The 15,718-nt window shown below is 51.7% G+C and overlaps 3 protein-coding genes across 3 annotated transcripts; 2 read left to right on the top strand and 1 right to left on the bottom strand.

Annotated features, from left to right (window-relative positions):
• On the top strand, positions 1-3,446 carry SMAC4_01064 (uncharacterized protein). Its single transcript, XM_003350124.2, has 4 exons — positions 1-441; positions 526-2,737; positions 2,797-2,943; positions 3,019-3,446. Exons 1-4 carry the CDS (start codon positions 308-310, stop codon positions 3,181-3,183), a joined length of 2,658 nt encoding a protein of 885 aa, XP_003350172.2. The 5' UTR covers positions 1-307; the 3' UTR covers positions 3,184-3,446.
• A 1,140-nt stretch (positions 3,447-4,586) lies between these two features.
• On the bottom strand, positions 4,587-9,705 carry SMAC4_01063 (uncharacterized protein). The gene is made up of 2 exons (XM_066089534.1): positions 5,395-9,705; positions 4,587-5,307 (listed from the first exon to the last, which is right to left on the bottom strand). The coding sequence occupies exons 1-2, from the start codon at positions 7,969-7,971 to the stop codon at positions 5,098-5,100; spliced, it is 2,787 nt and encodes a 928-aa protein (XP_065946578.1). The 5' UTR covers positions 7,972-9,705; the 3' UTR covers positions 4,587-5,097.
• A 332-nt stretch (positions 9,706-10,037) lies between these two features.
• Positions 10,038-11,297, top strand: SMAC4_01062 (uncharacterized protein; the record flags this gene model as incomplete). The annotated part of the gene is made up of 2 exons (XM_003350122.1): positions 10,038-10,084; positions 10,322-11,297. 2 exons carry the CDS (start codon positions 10,038-10,040, stop codon positions 11,295-11,297), a joined length of 1,023 nt encoding a protein of 340 aa, XP_003350170.1.
• Between the last annotated feature and the right edge of the window lie 4,421 nt (positions 11,298-15,718).

Below are 15,718 nucleotides of genomic sequence, written 5' to 3'. Positions count from 1 at the left end.
GGTGCCTCTGCAGCTCCCATATAGGCCAGCTAGGTAGTGTCCATAGGTACCTTGCGGCTGCGGCTTGTACAACTCCCGTCTCCTCGAGCGTCGTCATTCCGCGACTGAACAATAACCCGACATTTACTACGACTTGCTGCGCCATCACCGTTCCTGTTGCCGACACAAGACCAATGCTCGCATGGTCCCGCGCTTCCTAGCCACTTCGAAAACGACCAACCGTTGAACCAAGCACGACGTCAAAGATATACACCAACACGTACCTGTCGTAGGTCAAGAGCTACAATCCCGTCAACAAACAAGCGACATGTCGACCCCCGCGCCGCCTGAAGACCAGGCCCGCCTCCTTGAAGATGCCTTGATCGCCGTGCGCCAGCAAACCACCCTCATGAGAAAATGCCTCGACACTCCCGGCAAGCTCATGGATGCTCTCAAGTGCTGGTATGTCCCCGGAAGAGCATGATACCATATGGCCGATTATGCGCTGGTGCTGACCGTCGTCGACCACCCCTCGACAACTTATAGCTCCACCCTTGTCTCCGAGCTTCGAACCAGCAGCCTGGGCCCCAAACAGTACTACGAGCTGTACATGGCCGTCTTCGATGCTCTCCGATACCTCTCCGTCCACCTGCGCGAGAACCACCCCGTTAATCACCTCGCCGACCTCTACGAACTCGTCCAGTATGCCGGCAACATCATACCCCGCCTTTATCTCATGATCACGGTCGGCACCGCCTACATGTCCATTGAGGGCGCCCCCGTTAAGGAGCTCATGAAGGATATGATGGACATGAGCCGTGGTGTCCAGCATCCCGTTCGCGGCTTGTTTCTCCGCTACTACCTCTCTGGGCAGGCACGCGACTACCTCCCGGCTGGCGACTCCGAAGGCCCGGAAGGCAACCTGCAGGACTCGATCAACTTCATCCTGACCAACTTTGTGGAGATGAACAAGCTCTGGGTCCGGCTACAACATCAAGGACATTCAAGGGAGAGAGACCAGCGGACGCAAGAGAGGAAAGAGCTGCAATTGCTCGTGGGAAACAACATTGTCCGTCTAAGCCAGCTGGTGGATCTGCCGACATACAAGAATGGAATCCTAGCCCCCCTGCTGGAGCAGGTTGTGCAGTGTCGGGATGTCCTGGCGCAAGAATATCTGCTCGAGGTCATCACCCAGGTCTTCCCTGACGAGTTCCATCTTCACACCCTCGATCAGTTCCTTGCCGCTGTGTCCAGATTAAATCCCCACGTCAATGTTAAGGGAATCGTTATTGGCCTGATGGACAGACTATCAGACTATGCCGAGCGGGAGTCGCAGAACGAAGAAGACGAGGATAGGGGCCAGTTGGAGGAGGAAGCGCTCACGAAACTGCTGGAAAGAGTGAAGCTTGCAAAATCGGCAGCGGAAGCCGAGGAAACGAGCGCGCCGACACCCGAAGCCCCTGAAAATGGAGAGCATGCGGAAGCTGATATAGGTTCGACCGATGAGACTGAAAGCGCCGAACCAGCAGCAGGAGCAGCAGCAGCAGAGACCGAGGTTACCGCGACTAATGGAGACGAATCCGAGCCAACCAAAAAGCATAGGGGGATTCCCGAGAACGTGCCCCTATACGAAATCTTTTTCGGACAAGTCAAGAATCTCGTGCAAGCGCAACATCTTCCGATCCAGGACACGATCGCGCTGTGCGTATCTCTCACGAACCTCGCACTCAACATCTATCCTGAAAGGCTCGACTATGTCGACCAAATCCTCGATTACGCCCACTCAAAGATAAAAGAACACGCCAACAGTGCCGATCTGCATTCGCCACCAGCGCAGCAAAGTATTCTGGCGTTGCTTCAGGCACCCCTCAAGAGATATGTTTCGATATTTACGGCGCTCGCTCTGCCTAGATACGTTCCCCTGTTCCAGTCGCAAACCTACCCCACGCGTAGGGCCGTCGCTGGCGAAGTGGCCAGACACTTAATCAAGAACCAAACCCGCATCACTACCACGGCCAATCTGGAGAATGTCCTGGAGGTGCTCAAGGTCCTTATTAAAGAAGGATCGCAAGCGCCGTCTGGCTACCCCGGTGTCGTTCAGCAGCGCGGTCGTGCCCTGGAGACAGACGAAACCTTGGAGGAACAGGGCTGGCTGGCCCGCCTTGTCCACCTCCTTCAGTCCGAGAACAACGACACCCAGTTCCGTCTCCTGCAGATGACAAGGAAGGCCTACGCCGAGGGCAACGAGCGGATCCGGACCACGACGCCACCTATCATCACCGCCGGCCTGAAGCTCGCCCGGCGCTACAAGGCTCGCGAACACTATGACGACAACTGGCAGTCGCAGTGCTCCGCGCTCTTCAAGTTCCTCCACTCGGCCATCTCGACCCTCTACACACGCGTCAACGGCGCCGGCGCCGCCGAGCTGTCTTTGCGCCTCTTTTGCTCCTGTGGCCAGATGGCTGACAAGACCGAGTTCGAGGAGGTGGCGTACGAGTTTTTTGCGCAGGCCTTCACGGTGTACGAGGAGGCCATCAGCGACTCAAAGGCGCAGTTCCAGGCCGTTTGCGCTATCGCCAGCGCCCTCCACCGCACGCGCAACTTTGGAAAGGAGAACTACGATACGCTCATCACCAAGTGCGCGCAGCACGCGAGCAAGCTCCTGAGGAAGCCGGATCAGTGCCGGGCTGTTTACCTGGCTAGTCATCTATGGTGGGCGACTCCGATTGCTAGTAACGGGGAGACTGAGGAGACCGAGGTTAGTGATAGCGCTCCTGCACTGTTCCAGAGGGATGTAACTGACATCTTATGCAATAGCTTTACCGAGACGGTAAGCGTGTTCTCGAGTGCCTGCAGCGCGCTCTCCGCGTTGCGGATTCGTGCATGGAGACCGCTACCTCCATTGAGTTGTTTGTCGAGATCTTGGACAGATACGTGTACTACTTCGATCAGAAGAACGAATCGGTACGTCCCCTCCACCTTCCCCACCCCGTATCTACCTTTCCTTATCACGTCATCTAACTATTTTGCTTCCCACAGGTCACAACCAAGTACCTCAACGGCCTAATCGAGCTCATTCACTCCAACCTAGCCGGCAACCAGCAAGACTCGGCTTCGGTCGAGGCCAGCCGGAAGCACTTCCTGCAGACCTTGGAGATCATCAGGAGCAAGGAGTACGAAGGAATCGTGCTTACTCCCAAGTAAGGCAATCAGTCAGCCCACCAGAGCTGTTGAAGTGTTGTATAAAAAAATAAGAGCCAAAGGCGATGGAGGCACGAGATAAGATGTGACGGACGAGATGAGAAATAACAGATGAGTGATGATGAGATATGCAGTTTACAAGAAGATGATGGAATAGGGCAGGACCAGGACAGGACAGGAACCCGATGATACGATAACTATAGCCACCCCCACCCCCCGTACTTATGTAGATATGTAATGAATGGCAGAGAAGCAAGGCGTTTAAGAACCGCAGTACCGTGAAGATATCTAAACTGGTAGGTCTAGGGTCCGAATGAGACATGTGAATGCTGATCTCCGATCTAACCAACGACAACATCATGTGTATAAAAGGTAGAGTAGCAGGTACCTTCAGGTTCGTATCATTGTATATGTCTACCGCGCTGATGAAATATACTTGGGGGTTGTAGTACAGTTCGGCTGGCGGGACCCTTCCTTAACCTCCTCTTCATAAAAGAGGGGGAAATAAAATTCTGGAACAGCGAAATATTATGGGACAATTTGAACTATAACTAAAATACTAAGAAATTTAATAGTATAACCGAAACACATTGCATCAAAACTACACTAGAATTTTTCAAAATTCTGCCAAAAATCCTAAACGTTTTTCATTATGTCAGAAAGCGAAAATTAAAATTTTGGGCTTTTATTTCTATTAGGGAAAGTATAGTAGAGAGAAAGGTATTATTTAGCTACCAGAATTGAGCAAGTGCCGCATCTTAACAATCAAAGTTTAATACACTTCGAATCCTTTTCTACTGTTATTTCTTTCTACTTAGGCTAAAATTAATACAAATTAGGAAATAGTTATTTAGAAGCCTTCTCAACTCCATAGAATTTTCGTAGTTGTTTAGTTCGTGAGCATTACTATATTGTTACGAACTTATGAGGATACACGGACCAACCACAGCGCCGGTAGCACAACCGGCCTAAACGGGTTAGGTCGTGTCACCCTCCCAGGCCAACAAGGACAAAGAGGCACACGCACGGGCTCACGACGAGCCACTGCTCACAGTGAGCCACCACACATTAGATAGACCTATGGGGCTCGACAAGAGCATCCGGAGACAGATATCTCGCAGAGGGCGAGCAGGTATAAAGGGACTACGGGAGAACTCAGATTGTCAGATAGTTCGACAGTAGTCAATAGATCATTATCACCGAGGCCAGTATTACGAGCATACTTGTTGTGAACCCTTTGGCTTCACCGAACGACTCTGATAGTTACTACCTTCAGCTATCTCATTTAGGCAGATCAGACTGCCGTTCGTCACGTATATTAATAACTTTCTTAGTATTTCGGTTGTACTTTAAATCATCTTATAATATTTCGCTATTCCAGAATTTTATTTCCTCCTACTTTATAAGTAGGGGGTTGAGGAAAAGCCCCACCACTGCACCACAACCCCCAAGTAGCTGATTTTACAAATAACAAAGACCAAAGGGAAGGATGGATGGAATATGAAAAGACAACGATCCACCACCACCTGCGCCATGTGATGCCAATCTTTGAGTTGACAAGTCCTCCTTACCTAAACAACACATTTCTAATGTACCCATGAACCGACTGCGATCACATTGTATACCGGACAAATGACGTTGGAAGATATGTGTACCGATAGATAGATGTACAGGCGGCGGTGCCGCGCGCTGACTGCACTGGTTGGTTCTATGTAATAACTGGGGTTGAAAATATGTACCCAAAAAATAAACGAGAAAAAAAACAAAAAAAAACACAAGAAACGCTTCAGTGGCAAAGTCAAGTAGATGATGATAATGGAACAAAACACAAGACACCCTCTTCCTCCCTTTCATTGAGTGTCTTTTTTTCACTTTCCCCTTTCTTTTTCTCTTTCCCTTTCTCTTTCTCTTCTCTCTTTATCCTATCTGATCTTCCCCAAGAGTTCCCCGGGCCAAGTTAACCGCGGCCAGCTTGATGATGTCGGCGACCTTGGCGATGGTGCGGTTGGCCAGGGCCCAGTCTCCGGACTCGACGGTGTCGCGGATCGAAGGGAAGTAGGCCTCGTTGTAGCCGGACCAGAGTTGGGGGCCGAAGAGGACGTGTTTGAATTGGGTGCGGTTTGGGATCTGGGTTTGGGATTTGTGCTGTTAGTAACTTGGAAATTTGGTGGGTATAGATGGGGAGGAAATAGAAGCAAAGAGGAAAAAACTTACACCCTCACTATCCAACAGATCTGACTCAAACGAACCCATCTTCGTATTAAACTCGCACCTCCTCCTGCCCCACCCGGAAGGCTCCCATCCACCGGTCGAGACGACACTCGCCTGCCACTCATGCTCCCACTCCACGAACCAACGCACGGCCTCCAAGACGGCATCGCTGGCCTTTTTCAAGCTTTCGAGCGACGTCTTAAGTTCCTTGGGCACAGCATCCTTTTTTGCGGCCTTGGCCTGATCCTCAACCCACCTGGTGATCTCACCTGTCCAGTCGCGAATCTTCTCGGCGTAGTGCGGCATGTCAAACGGCAACACGGGACGGTCGGCCAGTTCGTACAGGATGATCGCAACGACCTGTCCCAGCATCGTGTGGTGTACAAAATCAGGGTCACCAACCTGCTCCATCCACTCGAACGTGTCGTAGCTGGAGTGATAGGGGTGGCCCTTGCCGTCGAAGTGCAGGTCAATCGAAGACGTGCCGACAATATCCTGGAAGGCGACGTAGTCCGAGCCGGCGCCGAGGCCCTCGAGGTCGTTGGCGTTTCTGCGCTCCCAGAGCTCCTTTAATGTGGCGTTCTCGTAGGGATCTCTGACGAGGTCGAGGACCTGCATCAGAAGACCCTTGAACACGGGCGAGCCGGCCACGTGCAGAGTGTTGCCCGTTACGGCGGTGTCGAGGTTGATGTACGCCAGCGCGTCCTTGCGCAGCATATCGTCGTTTTGCTCAACGAATTCGGTCGAGCCAATGAGATTGTACTCCTCTGCGTCCCAAGACATAAACTGGATGGTCCTGAGCGGGCGCCAGCCCATCGCCATCAGTTCGCCAAAGACGCGGGCGAGCTCAAGCATGATGGCCGTGCCCGAATGAGGATCAGCGGCACCCAAAGTCCATGCGTCACGATGGTTACCGATGATGACTTTCTTCTCTTCCTGTTCAATTCCCAGAATGCTTCCATACACGTTCCAGATGGCCTGCTTTTCCTTTTCGTCTTGGTCGTTCTTGAGCCGGACGATGGGCGAGCTTTCGTGGTCGCCAGTCCACCACTCGTCAACCTCAGGAACACCACCCACCCAGTCATCCGGCACACGGTGGCCCTTGCCCTTGAGATGCTGCAAAAGCACCTTGGCGTCGCGCCAGGCAAGCGGGAGAGAGGGGATTTTGACAAGTCCCTTCGTCTGTTCCTTCTTCATCCTTGGCACGCCATCCTTACTGCCCCAGCCCGGGGTCAACACGTCACCAATGACCCAAGACATGAGACTGACGCTGCCACGCTGGACTCCATCGGCAGGCATGAAAGGCCCTTTGGGAGCAGTGTCGCCCTTTGTGAAGCCGTCATCGGCAGGGTCCGAATAGATGAGACAACCTGCGAAACCTGCGAGCTCGGCAGCCTTGACCTTCAAAGCGCGATCGGCCTGGGGGCCATAGTAGCGAACAAGAGCGATGGCGCCGTCAGTCTTGATCCCAAGGTCCTTGATACGCTGGAAATCCGCGCGCGAGCCATAGTTGGCGTAGATAAGGCGGCCGCGAACATCTCCTGTCTTCGAGTGACCGTGAAAAGCCAACGTCTGGTGTCCGATCAATCCCGTTGATCGATCATTCTCCTCCAGCTTCGCAGACCATACAGCCTTGCCTTTTCCGTTGCCCGCCTTGTCGTCGATGATTTCCACCGCACGCCCGTCGGCTTTGGGGTAGTTGAGATAGACGTGATAAGTGTCACGCGAAATGTCCTCCAGGCCGTATTTTCGGAAGAGCAACTCAATATCCTCCATCAGGGCATAGTCACCTTCGGTACCAGCTACGTGAGAGTACGAGGTGAAATGCTGGACATTGTCCTTGATCTGGTTGGCACTGATGTTGTTTTGCAAGTAGTCCCGGATATCGCTGGGATTGAACATGCCCGAGCCGAGGCGGCGCGACATGTTCCCGAACACATCGTAGACAAATATCAAGTAAACAAAGCCGAGAAGGAGGATCAGGGCGAGGATGCGCGCAACCATTAGGAAAAGGGCGGTGCTGCCCAATGTTGGGAAGGCGAATCGACTTCCAGAGCTCGGCTGTTCTTGGTTGTTACTGTTATTCGTGTCATTGTTGGTGGCCGGCGTCGTAGCTGATTCCAAGCTGGCGTTCGCATCGTGTCTCCTGAATCGGGGTAGTGATATTTGTGGTAACCTCCACCCCCACTTCCATCGTGGTAGCGAGAATCTCCCTATCCGCTTGCCCCATGAACTTTGTGATCGGTGGCTAGAGTCGTCTATCTCCATCTCTTGCATCTCGCGTCGGACGTGATCGGCCTCAGAATCGCTATCATCGTCAGAGCCCCATGGCTCTCCTTCGTCGTCTGTTTCGACCGTGGGTGGCCGGTAGCCACGCGGTGGACGGGGTTGGTCATTGTTACTCGAGGATGATGCTGTTCCGCCGAGCAGAGAGTGGCCTTCTGTATGGTCTGTGGCGTCGAGAGGGGAGTGTGGGGCTTCGAAAACTGTATGGCTGCCAGCGCCGGAAGCGATGGCCTCGTCGTAGGTAGGTATGGGGGGTGCGGGCTCGTAGCGGAACTGGCTCTTGTCCGGCGCCATTATGAAGGCCGGCGAAGGATCAGAATGGGGCTGAGGGCGGCGGTGGTTCGCATGCGACCCGGTCGGTTCGGAATCTGAGGATAGTGGAATGGAAGTCTAGGTTTAGACGGCGAGTATCGATGGCCCAAGTCTGGGGAAGGGGGGAACGAGGGGCTGAGAGGTGGATCGGATCGGAATTGGATTCCCGGAGATTATTTGTAAAGGGGTTCCAGAAGGAGTGTGGGCGTAGGTAGATCACCCCGTCTTGGTTGAAGAATGGTGGGCAAAGGAGCGTGATGTAGACACGGAAGTCTAGGTCGAGATGCCCCGAGATGGAGATAGTGGCCGGTGTCCCTGTTCCGGCAAGACGCACAAGAACGATGTCGCTTGTGGTAGGTCAACTAACGATAGGGTTCAGCTGTCTCAGAGATCGAGCAATTCGAAGATGTTGATGGTTGTAAAGTTGATACAATACCAAGTCCCAAGTGACGACCGGGGGAGCGGAACGACAGACGGGAGAAATGATATAAATGAAAGCCGGCAAGGTTGGGTAAATTGCATGCGGGTATCTAAGTTACTGTGACGGAACGCCCTACTGTACCTTGGTGGCTGCCCCTGTGGACACCTTCCTGGCTGGCTCAATGTTGGGAGCACACATTGGCTGATTGTAGCGGCCTCACAGGGGGTGCTTGGCCCCTTGGTTCTCTTGGCGGCGTGGCCCATGTGCAACACCGTTGTCTCCAGTCCTCTCGCGCCGACCAGGCCGAGCAAAGGCCGCGTCGTTTGCTTAGTCATTGAAATGCACCGCCACATGTGGCACAACAACCCCAAATTTGGCTGAACCCCTGAGGCGCAGGAACGGACCTTTGATTAGGATACCCTTGCCTAACAGGCATATGTCCGATTGAGCCTCATCAACGTCATTCCCGGAGCAGTCCACTCATGACAAGCAGCGTCAATCCACTTTTGACTTCAGCCCTTTTTCTGAACTCACAAGCACGATAGTACGGGTCGGACACTCAATGACAACATACCCAAACCAGTCCTTGTTGGTAATTTTGGTGCAGAGATGTTTTGAACACTGTCCGCGCTCGCCAAATCCCGACTCTCTTTCGGAATCGCTCCACCCCAGAGAAAAGAACTGCCCGCTTCTAGGTTCGGGCATTCACACCAATATGCGAGCCGGACACATAAGTCGATAATGGATATCAGCTCCCAGTTGGGCTTATGAAGGCCCTGTGACACATTTGTGGTACCCCTTTGACCATATTGAATCCATTCCGAGCATTTTACCGCATTTACTCATACGAACCGGGTTTGCTCAACCTCTGCCCAATCCAGGATCTAGGCGGGCGTCGCAAAGTCTCACGCAGTACTTACACGGTATAACACATGCCGACAGTCGATTAGTTGACCTTACAGAGAGTTTGTCTTGCTTCTTGTTCAAATGAGAAAGCGCGGTACTACGACCTTGGCGTATTTTTTTAAATTTCTTTTACCCATTCGTGAACGTGTCAGCCGCTATTCTTTTGCGTTTACGCCGCTCCACATTTTGTGATCTACAGTCATGGCTGCCAAGCTAATGCGTCTTCTCTGAGTCGCAAGGCCTCCAGGTAGATACACACTCACAAAGCTTATGACTGTTACACGTTGATGATTTGCGTCGACGCGTGGCGGATTCTTTATTAAGAAAAGCCTTTCACTTCGAAGAGCTCCCACTCTGATCGCCGTTCGTCCTTGGGTGAGGTTTCTCGCAATTCATCCCATCTGACAAAATGTTCAAACCACATGAGTGTCTAGTGAAGGGTCCTCGGGCGCCACAGTCACTCCCAACAGCTCTTGGCTTAGGACCTTCAAGAGCTCCTGCAATCCTCTGCCTCTACTTATTTCCATTTCCCAAGCATGCACCCACTTGCAATCAAGATTTTTCCCGCGCCACGAACGGCGGGGGTTGACGGACCACAGAAGCTCAGTCGAGTATCTCCACACGACAACTTCTTTCACGATTTAAATATACTCTCAACCAGTCTTCGTTATCAACATCAACAACGTTTACCACCCAGCGCGCCTTTTCTGGTCTTTTCACGATGAGCCTCCCGTTTGGTGCAATTGCCCTTCGGCCCAAGCCAGTTTCGTAAGTCCTATTGATCCAGCAAACCCTTCACCTTGTTACTCACTCATGAGCTTGGGTTATCAACAAAATGTCGCTCTCCGTTGCTCGCAGGAGACTGAGGCGACAAAGATGGTCGCCATTCTTTTCTTCTATTGTCCCTTTCCATGACCTTTCACTACACATACGCACATTCTCGCTTCCTGATGCGCACATTGGGAGCAATCGAATCCTGGTCGTCTCGTGTGCACCTGCTAATAGCCCTCATTTTGACATAAACTTGGTGGACACTTTTACTGCCCCTCCTGCCACAGCCGACAATGCCACACCTAACGAGCCGGCCAAGCCCCAGGTGTCTACCGGTAAGGTTCTTCATAAAACCGTGAAGCAAAAGAGCGGCAATAGCACGGTTCAGCGTAGGCACCGCCGCAAAAATGGCGACAAGAACCGCTACAGCCCCCTCGACAAAACCAAGTCCTCGCGTCCTCATCCTACCAAGGTTCCCAGATGGGATTTCGTCATGAAGGCTATGCCCAAAAATGGCATGCGCTTCCCGGACAGAGCCTTTGTCTGTCATCGAATCATCCGCGACATGGCGCTCTGGGCCTCTGTAAACAACCCCTTCGGCTTCGGCAGTGCCAACATCAAGGCGATGAGAGCGGCAGCTACCGCGATGGTCAACAGCGCCGTCGTTGCTGCTAGGCAGACCAAGCCTCCCGCGGATTACTTCGAAGCCGTCAACAAGGGCAATTCCTCCACCGCCAACTTCGAGGCCTTTATTCGCTTTCTCGACACGCTTCGCGGAATCGTCCCTTTTGCGAAAGAAGTCTCGCCGCCCGTGTTTGCCGAGTTTTTCAGCGAAGTCATCAAGGCCCGGTCTTTCTACTTCGAGCACTACAAGCAGAGTAAATTGCATGTGCCGTCCATCGAAGAGCACTGCCAGATGGCACTGGCCGTTGATAAGTTCCTCAATATGGCTTGGTTCTGGGACGACACGCATAGTGTACTTGCCGCGGAAGGAGAGCAGCTGTGCAACGAGGACAATGTGGAGGAGAAAGAAGAGAAGTTGGGTCATGTGCAGCATGAGAAGCCAGTGGCCGACGATGATGCCTCGGGATCTCTTGCCACCAGTCTTGATGGAGTCGATGTTTGGGTTCCTTCTGGCGACGACAAGTATGAGGATGACGTCGAGCCGATTACAGACGACGAAGAGTATGTAGTTATGGGAGGCGTCTAATTCAGTTTCCGATGTCCCATGTGCCGCAGCGACATTGGAAGGGAGGAAAGTTTTGTTGTAGAATTGAGGGGAGATGCTTGAGGAACCTCGCCCGGGACAAAATTGACTGTGCAAAGTACACGAGGGCATTATAGCTTGACAATATGCCCTTTCTGGGAATTGAATGCAAGAAAATCTTTTCATTTTTGTAGTGATCTGGCTGGGTTTGGTTTTTTGAGTGGTAGACTGGGGTGTTATCAATTTTGTCCTGGACGAGGGAACAGGTCTCACAATAAGTGGCGACAAGCCCGGCCGTTTCTCAGGTTAGGATTGATGCGTCAGGAATGAGACAAACATATAAATGGATAAAGTCTGGAATTTTAACATTGTTCCGTACATTTAACGCGACAAAATCTCAACTCACCGGTTGCGTTTTCTCCAAAAAAAAGACATCGAAAAGTGTCGCAGCATGTCATCTTGCCAAGATCACGAGGTTCTAGCTGTCGAACAGCAACACTTTGGATCGAACTTACCCTGATTGGCTGTATCATTGCTCTATGACTGGTAACCTGGTGACCTATATCACCGTACCTGAGTGGTATGGTTGAATGTAAGCAATTATATTACCCTCGGATAACCGTTCAGCTCAGAGCATTTTTGAAATGGATGCTCTTGCCTTTTCTACTCTACACTAAGAAACCACTTCACAAGGTTCGTTTCCAAGGGGAAGATAACCACACCCCCGGTAATATCCATCTTCTCCTAGCACGTTGCTTCCCTCTCCATGTCAAGTCTTCCATCTCGTCGGTGCACTCCCATGACCTTGTTGCCCTCCCATTTTTTTGTCGCCCGCTCCTATCTTCGTCGCCACGTGAAATCGAACTTCGAAGTTTAGGATAGTCGCCATCTCTATCCCTATCGTATTGGTGAACCTTCATTATCAAGTGGAAATAACACAAAGTTAGTTGACGACTTGAACTGTGGATGCAGTTATGGGTACCTTTCGGATAATGACGATGGTCTTGGTCGATTTCGTTGACGATGACGGCGAAAAATGTTGAAATTGGGAGAGTTCGGGAGTTGAGGGGACTTTGGCATTTTGAATTTGGTCTTTCTCTTTTTGTGTTCATTTGTCTCCGTCTACTTCATTCTCTCATCGTTTTCTCCTCACCTTTTGTGACAAGGGCTGTTTTCAGGGCTTGGAACAGTAGTTCAATTCAGCTAATAAACTACTTTGGTCTCGAAGGCCTTGTTGAATCCTTTCAAGCCTTTCCATCCAGGCTGGGTTTCCTCGCCTTCTTATGCCAAAGCCTTCCTTTCTCCTAATCGGTACGTACATGACTCTGCTGGCATGAGGCCACGAGGTATCTACCTGGCGGTTGTGCACGCGTGTGCTTACATGTGGGTATTCCTGAATGACTTCCAGTCTTCTTCGTCCTTTGGCGCTGGCTATGTTGCCGACGCCGCCCTGTCGGTATGGTTGGCTAAGATCGATCCCGCAATAGCAGGGTTCTCCTCCCTGGCCTGGCTGGCGCGGCCTAGTGTGAGGGGTAGTGCAGTCGGCAAGTGTATTGTTGGCTGGAATACGCCGAAGGCTTGGAGGGGATTCGGGTAAGTCGTGCCATCGGTTTGAATAGACTTCCGACTAGGCTGGCATGGTTGCCTGAGGTATCTTGGTTAGGCTGATGAGTTCGTAAGGGTCAGCCGTGCGGCTCCGCGAGCCCTGTGCTGCTGGGTTAGGGTCGAGGTCGAATGTCCGTGTGACACCTTTCCTTGTTGCACTTTCCCAATCTTCTTTCTTTCATCGTCCCTTTCCAAAAGCGAGTTTCTTCAACTCTTTAGGCTCCCGGCTGCGCATATAGCGCCCCAAATTTTATTTAGCCAAGATGTGACAAGGGCAGTATTCTGGGCTTGGAACAGTAGTTCAATTCAGCTGATAAACTACTTTGGTCTCGAAGGCCTTGTTGAATCCTTTCAAGCCTTTCCATCCAGGCTGGGGTTCCCGACCTTCTTATGCCAAAGCCTTCCTTCCTTCTGCTGGCCTGATCTGGGTCATGAGGCCATAAGGCATCTATCTAGCGGTGTGCACCGCTGTGCTTACATATGATCCTTCCCGAGTATCTTCCTCCAATATCCTTCCTTCCTATGACGCCGGCGTCGTCACGGGTACCGCCCTATTGCCGCCGGAGTGCCTTGGTTGGTTAGGGATCGTTCTTGTGACAGCAGGGTTTCCCTTCTGGCCTGGCTAGCACAGCCCGGTATGAGGGGCAGTGCAGCCGGCGTACGTATTGTTGGCTGGAATACGCCAGGGATTATTGAGGGGATTCGGGTAGGTTGTGCTATCGGTCGAATAGACTCTCCGACCGAGTTGGCCTGGTTGCCTGAAGCATTTTGAAGGGTTCGAGAGGCTCAGCCGTGCGGCTCTGCGAGCCTCGTGCTGCTGAGTTAGGGTCGAGGTCGAATGTCCGTGTGACACAAGAAGAGTGCAGACATCTGCTTTAGAGCGGTAAGCTAGGTTGGTCTGAGATTATCGGTTATCAGAGCTGAGCGTTATTTTGAGCCAACGGAGGTCACCGTACGGTCACGGTTATCTTGGTGAACCCGTTTTCTAAGGAACCAGATTCTCATTAATGTCGTTGTCATTACTCGATTCCTGAATTCCTTGTCCCCAATAACCACTTTGGAACCGCTTCTCCCTGCATGCCATGTTTGGCGCAATTTGAGCCCATCTGGACGGAGTACCGACCTGAAAGCCACATGAGTTGCTCAACGAGACCGGAGTGGCACAGGCACTCGCAACATGGAGTATTTTGCTTTGGACCCGAGCCAATTTTAGTGAAAGCCCGTGCCCTGTCCCGCCCATTCACTGACCTTGCCCGTCTGCCAGCATGCCGTTCCTGAAAACTTTTACCTTGATTTCGTTTCTCCTCATCCGTTAGACCAACCCAAAGGGGAATTCTACCGCCACGCATGGGTAATTCTATGGCCATACATGGCTCCATAGATGGCAGCTGTCATAAGATACGGCCATTTTAGCTAGTAAAATCCCGTTTTCTCATATTATTTGATATCCCTGCTCAATCTGATAAGTGCGCTAAGACCGCTTGTCACGGCGCTGGCGGACCACTACACCACTAGGCGATGTTCCAAAAGGATATAAGTAACCGAAGCTGGCAGTTCGGTCGCTCAAGTGGTCTTATATAGTTTGTCCCGGAAGAGGCACCCGAGTGCATTCCGTGACACCGCTGGGACCGCCAATGTTGTAATACTTTTATGGTGTTGAGAATCTCTTAACTTCAATATTAATAGTTATATATATATAATGGTTCTGTTTTCTTAATGGCTGGAACGCAGTTTTTTCATTCATTTGGTAATATTTACGCCAGTATTTATTTTTTGTTGTTGCTAAATACAATGGGGTTATGTTACGAACTTAAGCAAGTACACGGACCAACCAGGCTGTCGGGATGTGATAGCCCCGCTCACGATTAGGACCGTGTAACCTAAGACAAGGATTGGACCAGAGAGCGCATGCAGAGTGCTCACTGAAGGGCGGCGCTCACGGTGAGCAGGACATCGGCAGTGAGCAGACACACAACATCCAGTAGATAGAACTATGGGGCTCAGTAGAGCAGCCGGAGACAAATATCTCGCAAAGGGCGAGGAGTTATAAAGAGACGACTGGAGAACTCAGATTGTCAGATAGTTCGACAGTAGTCAATAGATCATCATCATCGAGACTAGTATCACGAGTATACTTGTTGTGAACTTTCTGGCTTCACCGAACGTCTACTGATAGTTATCTACCTTCAGCTACCCTACTTAGGCAGATCAGCCTGCCGTTCGTCACATGTTGACTACTCCCTTTGGCCTATCTCGGATAGTACTGAAGGTATCACTATGTCCTCTCACATCGACAACAGCAACACCTCGGAGCCCGGCATTATGAGCTCCGAGGCCACCAACAAACTCCTCCAGGAACTGCAGAATCGCATTATGCAGCTGGAAGCGCAGCTCCAGGCAGCCACTATGCCCGACAATAACGAACCTGAGGGCGACGAACCGACGGACCCCCCGGTCGAAGGCCCGACGCTCCCCAAGAAGAAAGTGAAGATCGAAGCTCCCGATAAGTTCGGAGGTCAGCAGGACAGACTGCAGGGCTTTCTCCTGCAGATGCGCACCTACATCGACTATTACCCCCAAGGATGGTCAGATGCTTCGCCTGGAGCTCAAGGAGTGCTACAGCCGCGAATGCATGGAATCTCCATACTCTCGTTACCAGGAATGCTGTCGACTTAACTGCGCTGTCCACATGGAGGACAAGGCAAGACAATTGCATGCTCGGCAGGCAGTCAAGGAAGCGAGAAGTATGAAGATGCCTGCGATCAGCAGTTCGCAGGAGGAGGAAAAAGCAGCAGCGTCTTCAAGCAGTAGCACGGCGC

The sequence above is a fragment of the Sordaria macrospora genome, chromosome 3 (genome assembly GCF_033870435.1).
Source record: "Sordaria macrospora chromosome 3, complete sequence".
Lineage (NCBI taxonomy): Eukaryota > Fungi > Ascomycota > Sordariomycetes > Sordariales > Sordariaceae > Sordaria > Sordaria macrospora.
The sequence above is the reverse complement of the archived record's forward strand: the minus strand, read 5'-3'. Positions and strand labels throughout refer to the sequence as shown.